The sequence below is a fragment of the Hemitrygon akajei genome, chromosome 9, assembly GCF_048418815.1.
Source record: "Hemitrygon akajei chromosome 9, sHemAka1.3, whole genome shotgun sequence".
Classification (NCBI taxonomy): Eukaryota; Metazoa; Chordata; class Chondrichthyes; order Myliobatiformes; family Dasyatidae; genus Hemitrygon; species Hemitrygon akajei.
This window is the reverse complement of record NC_133132.1, coordinates 161,665,574-161,684,061: the sequence shown is the minus strand read 5'-3', so window position 1 is coordinate 161,684,061 and position 18,488 is coordinate 161,665,574. Positions and strand designations below refer to the sequence as shown.

Below are 18,488 nucleotides of genomic sequence, written 5' to 3'. Positions count from 1 at the left end.
GTCCTCCACTTCTGTCTGTCCATACCATCATACACAGATGTAGATGGATTCTTCATTGCTGTTTCCGTAACAATTTTATTTTGACCAGTCAAGGTTGTTAGCCCTGAGCTTAACCTCCTGAACCTGAAGGACTGGTGGACCACTTTTAGTCTGGCCACTACCCTTTGACCTACCAAGAGCCAAAGCACAAGGCCCTGATTCTAGGCAACATAGCTCTCTGGGTTAATGAGACACACAAGCCTCCAAGCCCTATGACAAAGTTGTGGTCCTCTTGGAGGATTCCAGTTGCTGAGCATCTTTCATATTAGACGCTGCCTTCTTGAGGCACCACCTTTTGAAGATGCCTTGGGGATTATGGGGAAGCTAGTATCCATGATGGAGCTGTCAGAATCTACAACTATTTGCAGCTTTTCCCCATACTGTGCCTTGGAGCCTCTCTCTGATGGTGATGCACCCAAACAGAATACTCTCTGAAGTATTTCTGCAGAAATTTGATTTAGTTCCTTTCGGTATACATCCCATCAGTAATTGAGTAATCTAATCCAGGCTACTCAATTTATTGAAGAACTGCTTCTCGAGGGCCAGAGTCAATATTATTTGTGGCGTAGTTTGGAGTGCCAGTTGATCAGGCAGGAAGACACTGCCTGGGAAGCTGTTTCTTGGCGTTAAGGGATATGCCATGCCATCCAAGACTAAAACATGGCACATGCTAGAAAGTTCACATCCAGTATCTCCAAAAATTTGCTCTCAAATTATTCTTTATCTCACAAATTCTGCTTCAGGAATTCTCTCTCCAATAGCTGTAGCTGATCAGCTGATTCATTCAATCATCAAGTCTTGGAACACCACAGCACAAAAACAAGTCCTTTAGCCCAATTAGTCCATGCCAAACTATTATTCTGCCAAGTTCCATCAACCTTCACCCGGACCATAGCCCTCCATACCCCTCCCATCCAAGTATCTGTTCAAACTTCTCTTAAGTGGTGAGATTGAACCTGCATCCATCACCACCTACATAGTGATGTCTTAGACTATACAGTACTGTGCAAACATCTTCAGCACATACCCTGTATATATAGCTAGGGTGCCTAAGACTTTCGCACAGTACTGTATTTGTCAAAAAGGAGCAGAGAATGAGTTTGTCAATCTGGCGGGAGCAAAGAATCTTGGGAATGGTGAGGATGGAGCACCGTGAGAGGAGTGTAGGACAGGAGGCAGAGAAGGAGTGCCAGGGTGGGCAGTGCCACAGGTGCAGACACACCCAGCCCTGAGACACCAGGCAAGGTCATTTGATTACAAACAATTGGTGTATTGATCATTACAGGATATGGTGCTTCCCACTCCCTCCACTCTTCCTTCCCCTTTTCCCAACCATGATTCCCCTCTCCCTGCCCCCCTTCCCACTCTTTAAGCCCACAATAGAGACACATATCAGAATCAGGTTTATCATCACTCACATATGTCATGAAATTTGTTCTTTTGTGTGGTGGCAGTATAATGCAATATATAAAATTACTACAGTACTATGCAAAAGTCTTAGGCACCCTAGTTCTATATATGCACCTAAGACTTTTGCACGACACTGTAGTATTTTTTATGCATTGCACTAAACTGCTGCTGCGATAAAACAAATTTTGTGACATACATGAATGATGATAAACCCGATTCTGATATGAGTCTGTCAAACAGTACTGTATAAAAATCTTAGGAGCCCTAGCTATATATACTGTATATGCCTAAGACTTTCACACGATACTCTAGGGTGTTTTAGAGTGTGCTGTTCTTACTTAAAACTATTCATTAGCTGGTGCTGCAATTAGCTGCTGTCAGAATGAATTACCCTTTAAGTAATTGTTGGCCCACTTCTATTTGAAAATAACCTCCTCCGTAGCTCATTTTGTATCAGAGCTGCTGAGTAGACTGGATGGTGACAGTTTGGGTGAGAGATGAAATTTGTTGGTATTAAAACTTTGCCACAGTGAAAAGGCAGCTTTTCGCTGCTCTTGCAACTAAAACTTTCTGAACTGGAAAAGCTGCAGATTTTGACAAAGCTCACCATTGCTTTGAGTTCTGCCCTAACCTCTCTCTGTGTCTAGATGCACCTTAAAAATGATGGAGCCAATGTTCATTTATTTTTATTTAAATTTTCAGGATACTACAGCAACAATAACTACACAGAATCTCACAGACTGGGGTCCATGATTGACCAGCACGTCTCTGTAATTAGCAGTGTTAGCAGCGTCCGCTCAGTCACTGGTTACAATGACATCCACGACCCACTCAACATTCTGGATGACTGTGGACGGAAGCACCCAGGGTCATTCTATGCAGATTCATCACCTTTAGTCTGCCGGACACCTGCAGGTCAGTGTAAGGATGAGATGCAAAAGCATTTCTATTTTTTCTCTGCATAGTAAACATAAATTTTAAAAAAAACTTGTGTATTTATTGGCAAATAAAAGAGGCAAGCACGATGACAGATTTTTGGTGATGATTGAGCATCACATTTTGTCCTAAGAAGGTTTGCTTGAAAGTGTTCTACCAATGAAATACCAAATGGTCTCCCTGAAATGGGTCAGGTCTTTTTCCATGTGGGTTCAGCCTTCCCTTCCTCTCAGTCATTGCTTAACTGAGAGATGGTGGATGGTGAGTGATTTCCTCACTCTGTGTTGGGTTGGTGGAGTGGGAAGGGAACATGGTGGGATGACAGGTCAGAATGAAAGAGCTGTACTCTTTGTCTGAATTCCCATTGGTACTTCATGTGACAGCATGACATTGTTGACATTATTGTACTTACCCCTGAGATAAATGTAGCCACTTTGGGTCTACTTCTTCTGATAATGGTCCTAATGGATTTCCTGGATCTCTAGTAATAGCACTTCCCTCATCGTTTCTATCACATATTTATCAGGAGTTGCATTCCTATTTGATTGAACTGTGATGTTCTCTCTGCCTCTCTCTATCTCTCTGTCTTTCTGTCTCTTTGTCTCTATCTCTGTTTACTGTGGCAGTCAATATGTGTTGCTACTGCCCATCTGCCATGGGCAAATGTAACATATTGATAAGGTTTACAGCACAGAAGAATAACAAAAGCAATCATTATGTGCCATGTCGTGTGATGTAAACAACCATGATTATGACCACGATGGTTCTTGACAAATTTTTCTACAGAAGTGGTTTGCCATTGCCTTCTTCTGGGCAGTGTTTTTATAAGACGGGTGACCCCAGCCATTATCAATAGACTTCAGAGATTGTCCACCTAGCATCGGTGGTCACATAACCAGGACTTGTGATATACACCAGCTGCTCATGTGACCATTCACCACCTGCGCCCATGGCTTCATGTGACCCTGACTGGGGGGGCTAAGCAGGTGCTACACCTTGCCCAAGGGTAACCTATGGGCTAGTGGAGGGAAGGAGTGCCTTATATCTCCTTTGGTAGAAACGTATCTCAAAACACATCACCCTTAAAAAAACACTGAACAATTAAATGCTCTTCATAGATTGAAAGATGACAGTTCTTCTCTACAATCTCTTCTAAACTCAAGATACCTTGTCTCTTGGACCAAACTTGTTTTATCTCCTACTCTGAATGCCATCTTTGTAGCACTGCGATCTCCTTTCAGGATGACAGAACAATTCACCCTTTGAGGGTATAACATAGAAAAATTGAAAACCTACAGCACAATACAGGCCCTTCGACCCACAAAGTTGTGCGGAACACGTCCCTACCTTAGAAATTACTAGGCTTACCCATAGCCCTCTATTTTTCTAAGCTCCATGTATAGTCAGTGTTACACCCACTAGGATTCATAGATGTGTTTGACAATAGAGAACATAGATCGCAGAATGATGCAGCATAGTTCAGCCCACAATTTTGTGCCAACCTTTTAACCTACTCCAAGATCAATCCAACCTTTCCCTCCCACGTAGCCTTCCATTTTTCTATCATCCATGTGCCCATTTAAGAGTTAAGAAACTGTTAGATAATTTGACACTTAGATAACCCTAATGTCCCCAATATATCTTCTACTTGGGAACTCTTGGGAGTATACTCTTCTCACTCTGTAAAAAAAACACTTACCTCTAACATCTGCCCATTGTGACTAAAAGAAGTCACCAGAAAGACACTGAAGCTGGTGGATACAGAAGTCTTTACTTAGCCAACCAGTCATCATACTCAAAGCACTCTAGGAAGAAGAGGATACCTGACCCACTATCACATGACATTTTTATATGCTAAAGATCAAAGATAACAGCAGGACAATTCTATAGTTACAATGTATCCACGATGCTTCCTTTTAATTATATGTAATTTTCAAACACCTCCATCTTTCATTTAATAAGGATATTAATAAGGTTGAAAGAGTGTACCGAAGGTTTACAAGGATGTTGCCGGGACTTGAGAAACTGAGTTACAGGGAAAGGTTGAATAGGTTAGGACTTTATTCCCTGGAGCGTAGAAGAATGAGGGGAGATTTCAAGTCAAGTCAAGTCAAGTCACTTTTATTGTTATTTCGACCATAACTGCTGGTACAGTACATAGTTAAAATGAGACAATGTTTCTCAGGACCATGGTGTTACATGACACAATACAAAAACTAGACTGAACTACATAAAAAACAACACAGAGAAAAATCTGATAGAGGCATATAAAATTATGATGGGTATAAATAGAGTGAATGCAAGTAGGCTTTTTCCACTGAGGCTAGGGGAGAAAAAATCCTGAGGATATGGGTTAAGGGTGAAGGGGGAAAAGTTTAAAGGGAACATTAGGGGGAACTTTTTCACACTGAGAGTGTGGATTGAGCTGCCAGATGAAGTGGTAAATGTGGGCTCACTTTTAACATTTAGGAAAAACTTGGACAGGTACATGGATGAGAGGTGTATGGAGGGATATGGTCCAGGTGCAGGTCAGTGGGACTAGGCAGAAAAATGGATCAGCACAGCCAAGAAGGGCCAAAAGGCCTGTTTCTGTGCTGTAATGTTCTATGGTTCTACACAACCATCACTCCCGACACTCAAAATGAATGTTAGTTCCCACTGACACAGGGCCGCATTCATGCATATGCAGGTATCTAAGGTCAAATAGAGTGTTTCTTTGTTTGAACTTCACCCTAGTCTGCAGCTCCAAGATCACCATTGTTCTGTGCTGCATTTTAAATTCAATCTACAATCCCCATTCAGGTCTGAAGACTGGTTGCTATTGAAATTATTATTTGCTATATACCATAACTAGTACAAACTTGTCGTACAGTTTGGAGGTTTATTTGCCTTGATGACCCAGAGAGCTATGTTGATTGGAGTTAGGGCTTTGTGCTTTGGCTCTTGGTAGGGTCAGCCATGCCAAACAGGTTGAAAGGTAGAGGACAGGTAAAGAGTGGTCCACCAGTCCTCTAGATTCAGGGGTTCAGCTCAGGGCTAGCAACCCTGGCTGGTAAAACAAAATTGTTACAGAAACAGCAATGAAGAATCTTTCTACATCTGAGTGTTATGATATTCCTGAGTATCCACTCAGGATTTGTATGAGGGGTGATTAATAAGTTTGTGACCTAAGGTAGAAGGAGTCAATTTTAGAAAACCTAGCACATTTATTTTTTGACATAGTCCCCTCCTACATTTACACACTTAGTCCAGCGGTCGTGGAGCATATGGATTTGGACTTCCAGAAAGTGTCCACAGGTAAGTTCGTGGCCTAAGGTAGAAGGAGATGAGTTATACAGCTCTTGTTACATGCACATGCAGTTCAACTCTTTGAGTGATTATGCAGAAAGTTATTATGCATCTCTGTCTACCTTAAGCCATGAACTTATCAGTCACCCCGATGAGTTAACTCCAGAGTACCCCCTCAAATCCCCTATACTTTCCTCCAATCACTTCAAATTATGCCATTTTGTATTAGCTACTTCGACTCTGGGAAAAGTCCACTTTATCAATGCCTCTTATCATCTTGTACACCTCCATCAAGTCACCAAAAAAGCTCAAAAAGCTCAGAACAGGGTTTTTTTTTCATCTGCTGGGTTTACTAATACTGTGTGTCTCTCTTCAGTGGAACATGGTTTGCGTGTTTGTTGAAAGGGAGATATGATGGGTAAAACACAGCAGCTGCTGAACATATGAAGGGGTGTTAATTCCACCCATGGCTTCTCCCAAATGCACTTCAGAGTGAAGAGTGTAGTTTTTTTAATGTGCATTTTTAGATTCTAATATGCTCCAGAACTCTATCCCATGTATTCTCCAAATCCCATTCAGTGAAAAAGTAAAATTTCTACTTTCCATATAGACAGCACTAAAAATGAAATCTGTTTAATTGTGTGCGTTAACTTTCTAAATATATTGAGTTCTGCTTTCAAAACAAATGGTAGTACAAATTTATGATTAACTTGTCAGGATTTCAAATGTGGCTAATTATTAATCAATAAATCTGCTTCCAGAAATTAATTTAACGTCCCCTTTATAACTCGGAAGTAATCAATCAAAAGATAAAGACATTTATCAATGTTTAACATCAAACAAAAGAGAGCTGTCATTTTTTGTGGAGGCAATAAAAGAGAAGGTACTTTTTATTGCTGTGTCTTAGTAATGAGACAGCATTGGTAAATCACGCTAATAGTAAATTGGGCCCTTGGGGAGTGTTGCAACAGAGAATGAGGGAAACAAGGCTTCAGTGGATTGAGCAGAAAATTAGGTTGAGGTTAGATAAATGGTGCGGTGTGTAGATGGCTGGGAAGATTCATTGAACTTTTCCCACAGCCTATGGACTCGCTTTGAAGGACCCTTCATCTCGTGTTCTCAGTATTGATCGATGGTGCGGTCAATCATTGATTCTATTACGATTATTGGATTTATTGCGTATCCCCACAAGAAAATGAATCGCACGGATGTATTTGGTGAGATATACAACTTTGTATATGTCATCATATGCATATGGTGTATGTCTTTTTTATGTACTTTGTTAATAAATTTACTTTGAAGTTCGAACTTTGAAGATTATTTACCTGATTATTTCAATGAACACTCATTCTAAATGGATAACATGTGACCAGCATACAGGCCTGCTCTTCAGTTGCATCATAAATTGGTGACCAGAAACAGGATTATTAGTCCAGGCAGACCTCAAACAAATCACAGCCAATGTCATGGGCCTTGTGTGCTGTAAGATTTTGCACTGATAAGCCCTCATTAAATTCTGCTGTATTTCTCTCCAATAACATGCCTTTCAATCTGTCAAACAATTTCTAGCCTAATATTATTTTTCTGGGTGTCACTTCATATCTGTCCTCCAATTAACTGCCGAGTGATTATCTAGATATCAGAAACGAACAAGCTTGATTTTTAGTGTTGGTTTCTGTTCTGATCCAATGACTACACTATGGCAATTTCCACCAGAGTTACAAGCTAGAAAAAAAACAAAAGGCTTTGATCAATTTTCCATTGGCCAAGTGCACTGAATTATACTGCAGTGAGTCTTGTTCCTTTACAAGAAGGCACTCTAATTTCTTTTTATATTAGAAGTGATCTTACCCATTTTGTCTAGTTGGGCTACATGTATCTGCATAATCTGCTAACAATTGGATGTATGATGCAGCTTGGAAGTAGGTCCTTCAGCCCAATTGGTCAGTGCGGACCACAGCACCCTCCATGCTCGTCCCACTTCCCTGCCTTCCACCCATAACCCTCCCTATATTCAAATACAGGCACCTATTCAAATGCCTCTGCACCCATCTCAACCACATCCTCTGGCAGCTCATATTAATACTCACTATCCACTGTATAACAAAGTTTGCTCTCAGGTCTCTTTTAAATCTATCCTCTCTTATCTTGTAAGTGTCCCTCTAGTTTTGGACTCCCTATCCCTGGGGAAAGGTCTATGATCATCCACCTTAACATTACACCTTATGACTTTATAAACTTATATGAGGTAACGCTCGTCCTTTTTCCATTAAAAGTGATTTTACCCATTTTTTCTAGTTGATCTACATGTATCTGCATAAATGGTCAATGAATTCATAGAGTAATACAGCATGGAAGTAGGTCTTTTGGCCCAACTGATCAATGTCAACCACAGCATTCTCCTATGTTTCAACGGATAAAGATGCAACGTGGCTAGCCTCTCCCTGTAACTCAAGATCTCTAGTCCAGGCAGCATCCTCCTGAATTTCTTCTACACCCTCTCCCGAATGACAATGTCTTTCCTATAATGGTGACCAAAACTGTACACTGTGCTTGATATTTTTTTTAGAGAACTGTAGAATGGTTTTGGTAGTGATGTTGTTGTATTTCCTTATTGTTATCATCCAATATTCTGCAGAATATTTGAAAGTACATTATTATATTGTTAATTATATTATCATCAAATCTTATAAACCTAAAAGGATAGGTCAAAGAAGAGTAGAGGCCAAACTAAGAGTGGTCCACTGACCCTCCAGGTTTGGAGGTTCCGCTCAGAGCTCACAACCCTGAATGGTCAAAATAAATCTTGATACAGAATCAACAATAAAGATTCCTTTTATGTGGCCAAGGACAGACAGAAATGGAGGACCTTACTTGCTACCCAAAATGGCAGTAGCGTAACAAGCAATTAATAATCAATTAAACTGCACTATCAATCAGCACCATTAAAGATGCTGATTTGCCACGCAGTTCTTGCATTTTATATATTAACTTATTTTTACCAGTTGGTGTTATGAAGGATTCCTATCCCCAAATTTGCAAACTTAACTTGTTTTATGTTTAACACCAATAAAGGCAAAAGGATGTACAGAAATTATTTCATAGGCTCAGTTTATTTAGAAGATTGGATCCTTAAGTGCCATCCTTCTTGTTCATAACAGACTGTAAGCATCAGGATAAATGAAGAGTAATTTATTTTTCAACTAAATATGACATTTATTACCTAATGAAGCCCATCCATTACACTTCAATGAATGTCTTTCTGGATATCTTGTTTGATTTAATTTGTGTTCTATGTATAAATGTACCTCGTATTATATAATGACCCATTACCTTCATTTGAAACCATACAGTCATAGAGCAAAGCTGTTTGTATCCAGACTTTCATGTCAATGAGTCCATGCAGGCCATGGTGCTCACCCAACTGGTCCCAATTTCCTCCATTCAGCTCATACCCCTCTAAGCCCCACACTCCACGGACCTATCCAACTGCTTCTTAAATGACACTGCCTCAACCACAGCTCATTCCTCTATATGAAAGTTGCCCCTCAGTTCCCACCTAAATAGAATCATAGAGTCAAACAAAAATTTCCTATTTCGTCCTTTATCTATGTCCTCTAGTTTTGGTCTCCTCACCTGCCCCACCACCCTAAGACTGGGGAAAAGACTCTTATGATCCACCTCGTCTACGCCTTTCATCATTTTAAACATTTCTATAAGGTTAACCTTCATCCTCCTAATTTCTAGCGAGTAATGACCCAGCCTGAACAACCCCTATAATCCTCCTCATTTCCAGCGAGAAATGACCCAGCCTGACCAACCCCTATAATTCAGGCCTCTAAACCCTGCAAAATCATCATGAATATTTCTGCACCCCTTCCAGTTTAACCACCTCTTTCCAATAACAGGATGACCAAAACTGTATACAGTACATACTCCATGCGTAATCTCAATAATGACTTGTACAGCTGCAACATAATATCCCTACTCCTATACTCTGTACCCTTACTGATAAAGCCCAGTGTGCTAAATGCCTTTTTCACTGCCCTGTCTACCTGTGACACTGTTTACAACAAACTATGTCCTTAGTCCTTCTGTTCCATTTCACTCCCTATTTGACAATATTTAATTGAACGTGATGCTTGTTCACTTTAACAAAATTTGGAATTAATCGATGTAATTGGCTATGCCAAATTAAAGTACAGTCATTCAGTTAGACTCACAGAGCCGTAGAGTCATAGAGAAGTACAGCACAAAAACAGGCCCTTCAGCCCAAATAGTCTGTGCCAAATGATTTAAGCTGCCTCTTGCCATCTGCCTACATCGGAACCATAACCCCGCCGTACCTATCCAAACTTTTCTTAAACATTGAAATTGAGCTCACATGCAGCACTTGCACTGGCAGCTCGTTCCACACTCTCACGACCTTCTGAGTGAAGAAGTTTCCCCTCATGTTCCCCTTAAACTTTTCACCTTTCACCCTGAACCTATGACCTGTGATTCTAGTTCCACCCAACCTCAGTGTAACAAGCCATTTATCCTGTCAATACCCCTCATAATTTTGTATCAAATCTCCTCTCAATCTTCTATGTCCCAAGGAATAAAGTCCTAATCTATTCAATCTTTCCATATAATTCTGGTCCTCAAAACCTGGCCACATCCTTGTATATTTTCTCTATCTTCCTTCATGTAGGTAGGTGTCCAAAACAGCAAACAATTATTCAAATTAGGCCTCACTAATGTCTTATACAACTTCAACATAACATCCCAACTCCTTTTCTCAATAATTTTATTTATGAAGGCCAAAGTCCCAAAAGCTTTCTTTACAAACCTATCAACCATATTATGAACCTGTATTCCCTTTGCTCCCTTTGCTCTACCACACTCCTTAGTGCCCTACCGTTCAGTGTGTAAGATTTACATTGTTTGGTCGTACTGAAGTGCAACAGCTCACACTTGTCTGCATTAAATTCCACCTGCCATTTTCAGCCCATTTTTCCAGCTGGTCCAGGTCCCGCTACAAGCTTTGAAAGTCGTCCCCGCTGTCCACTACACCCCCAATCTTGGTTGATTGTCACTATTCATAGATATTCAATTCTTCTTTCATTGCATTAACCTAACATTGCATCCAGTATTTATGTCAAATGGCCTCACCAAAATCATTTCAAATGTACTTGCAAATAAGTCTGTAACCACCTTAGTGTGGTTTCTGTCTCAAATTGGATGCATTGAACCATGACAGTGTAGATTCTATGCGAGCAACATCATTACTACACAGTAGAATGGCGTGGTAACATAAAGTGTAGCACAATAGATTTACAGCACCACTGATCACTACTTTGATTCCCACTACTGTCTAGAAGGAGTTTATATGCCCTCCTTATGACTGTGTCGGTTTCCTCCAGGTTCTCTAGTTTCCTCCCACAGTCCAAAGATACATGAACAATGTTAGTAGTTGGGGCATGCTACATTAACTTGATTTGATGTGATGCACATGATGCACTTCATTGTATATTTTGAGGTATATGTGCCAAGTAAAGGTAATCTTATCCGTAGCTTCTGGGGCTTTGCTGCTCCAATAATTCAGAAAAGAATTTCAGCACTTAAAGTTGCAACTTTCACAAGGAGCAGACACCAGCAGCACAGGGATGCTCTGGAGAAATAGAAAGCTGTGAGGGGAGAAGGTCTCTTTAATTTTAATCCTTCATTTCTGTCCTTTTGTCCCAGGGTCAGATATCCTCCCAGATCCACAGCTCCCTGACCTTTAGCATTATCATGGAATAAGATAGAATCAGAGAGGACAGGAAAATTTTTAATTGGGGAAGGGCAAATTATGAGGCTATAAGGCTAGAACTTGCGGGTGTGAACTGGGATGATGTTTTTTCAGGGAAATGTACTATGGACATGTGGTTGATGTTTAAGGATCTCTTGCAGGATGTTAGGGATAAATTTGTCCAGTTGAGGAAGATAAAGAATGGTAGGGTGAAGGAACCATGGGTGACAAGTGAAGTGGAAAATCTAGTCAGGAAGAAGGCAGCATACATGAGGTTTAGGAAGCAAGGATCAGATGGGTCTATTGAGGAATATAGGGTAGCAAGAAAGGAGCTTAAGAAGGGGGCATGAGAAGGCCTTGGTGGGCAGGGTAAAGGAAAACCCCAAGGCATTCTTCAATTATGTGAAAAACAAAAGGATGACAGGAGTGAAGGTAGGACCGATTAGAGATAAAAGTGGGAAGATGTGCCTGGAGGCTGTAGAACTGAGCAAGGTCCTCAATGAATTCTTCTCTTCGGCATTCACCACTGAGAGGGAACTTGATGATGGTGAGGACAATATGAGTGAGGTTGATGTTCTGGAGCATGTTGATATTAAGGGAGAGGAGGTGTTAGAGTTGTTAAAATACATTAGGACGGATAAGTCCCCGGGGCCTGACGGAATATTCCCCAGGCTGCTCCACGAGGCAAGGGAAGAGATTGCTGAACCTCTGGCTAGGACCTTTATGTCCTCGTTGTCCATGGGAATGGTACCGGAGGATTGGAGGGAGGTGAATGTTGTCGCCTTGTTCAAAAAAGGTAGTAGGGATAGTCCAGGTAATTACTGACCAGTGAGTCTTACATTTGTGGTGGGAAAGCTGTTGGAAAAGATTCTTAGAGATAGGATCTATGGGCATTTAGAGAATCATGGTCTGATCAGGGACAGTCAGCATGGCTTTGTGAAGGGCAGATCGTGTCTAACAAGCCTGATAGAGTTCTTTGAGGAGGTGACCAGGCATATAGATGAGAGTAGTGCAGTGGATGTGATCTACATGGATTTTAGTAAGGCATTTGACAAGGTTCCACATGGTAGGCTTATTCAGAAAGTCAGAAGGCATGGGATCCAGGGAAGTTTGGCCAGGTGGATTCAGAATTGGCTTGCCTGCAGAAGGCAGAGGGTTGTGGTGGAGGGAGTACAGGTTGTGACTAGTAGTGTCCCACAAGGATCTGTTCTGGGACCTCTACTTTTTGTGATTTTTATTAACGACCTGGATGTGGGGGTAGAAGAGTGGGTTGGCAAGTTTGCAGACGACACAAAGGTTGGTGGTGTTGTAGATAGTGTAGAGGATTGTCAAAGATTGCAGAGAGACATTGATAGGATGCAGAAGTGGGCTGAGAAGTGGCAGATGGAGTTCAACCCGGAGAAGTGTGAGGTGGTACACTTTGGAAGGACAAACTCCAAGGCAGAGTACAAAGTAAATGGCAGGATACTTGGTAGTGTGGAGGAGCAGAGAGATCTGGGGGTACATATCCACAGATCCCTGAAAGTTGCCTCACAGGTAGATAGGGTAGTTAAGAAAGCTTATGGGATGTTAGCTTTCATAAGTCGAGGGACAGAGTTTAAGAGACGCGATGTAATGATGCAGCTCTATAAAACTCTAGTTAGGCCACACTTGGAGTACTGTGTCCAGTTCTGGTCGCCTCACTATAGGAAGGATGTGGAAGCATTGGAAAGGGTACAGAGGAGATTTACCAGGATGCTGCCTGGTTTAGAGAGTATGGATTATGATCAGAGATTAAGGGAGCTAGGGCTGTACTCTTTGGAGAGAAGGAGGATGAGAAGAGACATGATAGAGGTGTACAAGATATTAAGAGGAATAGACAGAGTGGACAGCCAGCGCCTCTCCCCCAAAGCACCACTGCTCAGTACAAGAGGACATGGCTTTAAGGTAAGGGGAGGGAAGTTCAAGGGGGATATTAGAGGAAGGTTTTTCACTCAGAGAGTGGTTGGTGCGTGGAATGCACTGCCTGAGTCAGTGGTGGAGGCAGACACACTAGTGAAGTTTAAGAGAGTACTAGACAGGTATATGGAGGAATTTAAGGTGGGGGGTTATATGGGAGGCAGGGTTTGAGGGTCAGCACAACATTGTGGGCTGAAGGGCCTGTAATGTGCTGTACTATTCTATGTTCTATATGCCTGGCACACTTTGGCCTGCTATTGTATTATTTGTCTGATCATTTTTGAGTTCAGCCTAACATGCCATTAGTTACATTCTCCAGAATGCACTTCCTTGTCTGAGTACACAGTAACTTCAGCTGCTGATGTGTCTGAATGTCAGCGGAGTATCACTTTGCATCTCTAGTAAAGCAAAAAGTTAATCTGGTGAAATCATGGTTCTCCGAAAACAGTCCCTAGGGGTTGTTGTCTGTTTGTTTGTTTGTTTATTTATTTATTTATTTATTGAGATACAGTGCAAAATAGGCCATTCCAGCTCTTCAAGCTGTGCCACCCAGCAATCCCCTGATTTAACACTAACCTAATCAAGGGGCAATTTACAATGACCAATAAAACCTACCAACTAGTATATCTTCAAAGTTCAAAGTCAAACAAAATTTTATTATCAAAGTGCATATATGTCACTGTATACAACCCTGATATTTATTTCTCTGCGGGTATATTCATTAAAACGATAGAATAGTAACTATATAGAATAGTACTATATAGAAAAGAACTATAGAATAGTAACTATTACCATACTGTAAATAGTAATAAATAGCGAGAACATGAGATCATTGGTTATGGGAACATGTCGATGGACGGGTAAGTGAGTATAGTCATCCCCTTTGTTCAAGAGCCTGATGGTTGAGGGGTAATAACTGTTCTTGAACTTGGAAGAGCGTAACCTGAGGCTCTTGTACCTTGTATCTAATGGCAGCAGAAAGAAGAGAGCATGGCCTGTGTGGTGGGATCTCTGATGATGGATGCTGCTTCCTATGACAGTGTTTTATGTAGGTGTGCTCAATAGCTGGGAGAGCTTTATCTGTGATGTATTGGGCCAAATCCACTGCCCTTCATAGGATTTTCTGTTCAAAGGCATTAGTGCTTCCATACCACACCATGACGCAGCCAGTCAGTATACTCTCCGCTATACATCTGTAGAAGATGGTTAAAGTTTTAGATGACATGCCGAATCTCCACAAACTCTAAAGGAAGTAGAGGCACTGCCGTGCTTTCTTGAAGCTACAGAGAGTTGTAAAATTAACTCCATCATGGGTACTAGCCTCCGTAGTATCCAAGACATATTCGAGGAGCGGTGCCTCAGAAAGGCAGCGTCCATTATTAAGGGTCCCCATCACCCAGGGCATGTCCTCTTCTCATTGCTATCATCAGTAAAGAGGTCCAGAAGCCTGAAGGTACACACTCAGTGATTCAGGAACAGCTTCTCCCCCTCTGCCATCTAATTCCTAAATGGACATTGAACCCATGAACACGACTTCACTTTTTAATATATATTTTTTCTGCTTTTGCACTATTTTTAATCTATTCAATATACAATTACAGTATATATATACTGTATTTGAGTTATCTATATTTTATTTCTATATTATCATGTATTGCTGCTAAGTTAACAAATTTCATGACACAGGCTGGTGATAATAAACCTGATTCTGAATCTGAACTGTGAGAGGAAACCAGAGCACCCAGAGAAAACCCGGGCAGTCACGGGGAGAACATGCAAACTCCTTCCAGACAACAGCGATTGTAGATTTCAGTTTATGCCAATATGCAATCCAATGGTGAATACCATTTGGTGCACAAACGTGACACCGGGAAATGGTGCAGCATGTCAAAATAGCTTGTCACTTGATGAGACCTGACCAATTTCATAATTGGTGCAATTTCAAATAGAAATGGCAATTGCTGGTCCCAATATTACTGGCAAGGAGTTTACTGTGATAAGTGCATTCCTCACCCTGGATGTGTCCATGGTACTGACATCGAACCATGACAGTGTCTCTGTGAACCCAACATCAATGGATCTGGGGTTGAGAGGGTAAACAGCTTTAAGTTCCTCGGCATAAACATCACCGAGGATCTCACATGGTCTGTACACACCAGCTGTGTGGTGAAAAAGGCACAACAATGCCTCTTTCACCTCAGACATCTGAGGAAGTTTTGTATGGGCCCCTTAATCCTAAGAACTTTCTACAGGAGCACAATTGAGATTATCCTGACTGACTACATCACAGCCTGGAATGGGAACTGTACCTCCCTTAATCGCAGGTTTCTGCAGAGAGTGGTGCGGACAGCCCATCGCATCTGTAGTTGTGAACTTCCCATGATCCAGCACATTTACAAGGACAGGTGTGTAAAAAGGGCCCATAGGATCATTGAGGACCCAAGTCATCCCAACCACAATCTATTCCAGCTGCTACCATCTGGGAAGTGGTACCGCAGCATAAAAGCCAGGACCAACAGGCCCCAGGACAGCTCATCAGACTCATGAACTCACACTGGTTTCAGTGTACTCTATATTACATTGACTGTTCTATTTATTATAAATTACTGTGATTGCACGTGGCACATTTAGACGGAGATGTAACATAAAGATTTTTACTCATATATGTGAAGGATGTAAGAAATAAAATCAATTCAATTCAACTAGGGTGGTCAGCTCTTAACAAAGATTTGAGCTACCGTCGGACTCACCAGCCTTGTTTGAAAGGTAGAACCTGTAGCAACACTGAGCCAGACACAAAATGTGCACCTGCTCCGATTGATATTCTGGGCAAAACTGTGAAATAGCTGAACATGCCTCCACCTCTGACCCCTGCCATCATGCAGGAACTTGATCAGAAACCACAGTGGGTTTTGGGTGCCCATGACCCTCTGGGTGGAGTGGCACCACTTGTATTATTGTTATTGATGACAGTGCCCATGGTGGTACCTGCCAAGATATGTTAGGTAGCTACAAACGTGTTTGCTCACAACAATGGACTGGCAATGCATGTCAGTTAGATATCAATGCATGCAAGATGCATTATGCAGATGCTGACTCTTGCCAAAATCTGATCAGTGTCTATGACTGAAACTGGATGGTCAGGCAACGATTGTGAATCAGATATCAATGACTGTCATGAGCAGATCCAAAACAGAGGAATTTGCAAGAATTAATTAATTGTGGTCTACACAGCACTAAAAAGAAATCCACTTCCTAGGCTGATATTGCAACAGTTTTGTTAATATTGAGAAGAAACTATAGGTTTTCCATTAAACATGCTGTTGAGCTATTTTTCTCCCTCCTTTTACAGGTTCACATATGCAAAATGTGATGTCCTCATCTTCGTCCCAGTGCATGTACAGCGACTCAGTGCAATATAATTCTCAGGACACTATGGAGGCACGCAGACAGTCTGGGGAAGTGACAAACATGGTGTCATCTCTGCCCCCTATCAACACAGTGTTCATGGGTGCCATAGCTGGAGGAACATAAAGAGCTTGATTAAGTAATCAAAGCTTAAAACTTCCTATCAGGAATGCAGTGTATGTCAGGCATTTGCTTCGGTTGTGGTGTTATCGGAACAATACTTCAGGAAGTTCGACCATCCAGTAAATCCAGAACTACAGCAGGATCTTTATTGTACATTTTTATTGACTTCTGTGTACAGAAATAGATGTCATAACTGTAGATGAAAGCCTCCTGTTTAGAGTCAATGGTTCTTTCTCAAAGTTAAAAATAACAAATTATGCAGAATATAATTTAATAGTGAAATTGTAATATTTGTTTATAATTATTTATAATTGTATCTTATCTGATGGAATCATTTCTATGTATAATTAATTGTTAATAATGCATTACCTTTTATGACCAATACTTCTTTGTTATGGTGTATTTTTTCTATCTGGAATATTGCATTTTACTTCCTCCATGGTTCATTTATAAGACGGGAAGACATAAGAGCAGAATTAGTCCTTTCGGCCCATCATGTCTGGTCTACTGTTTCATCATCGCTGATTTATTCTCCTCTAACCCATTCTTCTGCCTTCTCCCCATAACCATTGAAGCTCTGATTAATCAAGAACCTATCAATCTCCGTTTTAAATGTATTCAATGACTTGCCATCCACAGCCATCTGTGGCAATGAATTCCACAGTGTTTAAACATTGTTGTATTAGTTTCAAATAAGTACTCCATCTTAGTCGAGCATGAATTTAAGTATACGAAGTGGCTTTTAAATATCTTAAGGATAGAAGATCCAATGTTGCAATGTAGCCAATGCACATTCCAAATGTTGCTGCTGTTCATCTCCATGTTACTGTATGATTTCTTAATTTTATGATTAACTTTTGCTGCAGTGGCACAGTTAGTAGATCTACTGTCCTACAGCTCCAGCCCCAAGCTCCATATTCCTGACCAGTGTGGAGCTTTCACATTCTCCCTGTGACAGCAGGTGTTCTTATTTTCATCCATATCTCAAACATTTGTGTGCTGGTTAGTTAATTGATAACTGTAAATTGCCCCCTAGTGAGTAGATGAACATAAGAAATAGGAGCAGGAGTAGACCATCTGGCCCATCGAGCCTGCTCCACCATTCACTTACCTGCCTTTTCCCCATAACCCTTAATTCCCCGACAAGCCAAAAATCTATCCAACCTTGTCTTAAGTATATCTACTGAGGTAGCCTCCACTACTTCATTGGGCAGAGAATTCCACAGATTCACCATTCTCTGGGAAAAGCAGTTCCTCCTCATCTCCATCCGAAATCTACTCCCCCGAATCTTGAGGCTATGTCCCCTAGTTCTAGACTCACCTACCAGTGGAAACAACTGCCTCTATCTTATCTATCCCTTTCATATTTTTATATGTTTCTATAAAATCTCCTCTTATTCTTCTGATTTCCAGCGAGTGCAATCCCAGGCGACTCAATCTCTCCTCATAGTCTAACCCCCTCATCTCTGGAATCAACCTGGTCAACCTCCTCTGCACCGCCTCCAAAGCCAGTATATCCTTCTTTAAGTAAAGAGACCAGAACTGCATGCCATATTCCAGGTGCGGCCTCACT

At 41.2% G+C, this 18,488-nt stretch overlaps 1 protein-coding gene across 1 annotated transcript in view; it reads left to right on the top strand.

The window, feature by feature from the left end:
• The window catches only part of rfx6 (regulatory factor X, 6), a 65,198-nt gene extending 47,913 nt beyond the window's left edge, over positions 1-17,285 (top strand). The window contains exons 18-19 of the mRNA XM_073055477.1: positions 2,152-2,364; positions 16,737-17,285. Of these exons, the coding sequence (XP_072911578.1) occupies positions 2,152-2,364; positions 16,737-16,918 (395 nt within the window). The 3' untranslated portion in view covers positions 16,919-17,285. The remainder of the gene's footprint in view (positions 1-2,151; positions 2,365-16,736) is intronic.
• The last annotated feature ends 1,203 nt before the right edge of the window (positions 17,286-18,488 follow it).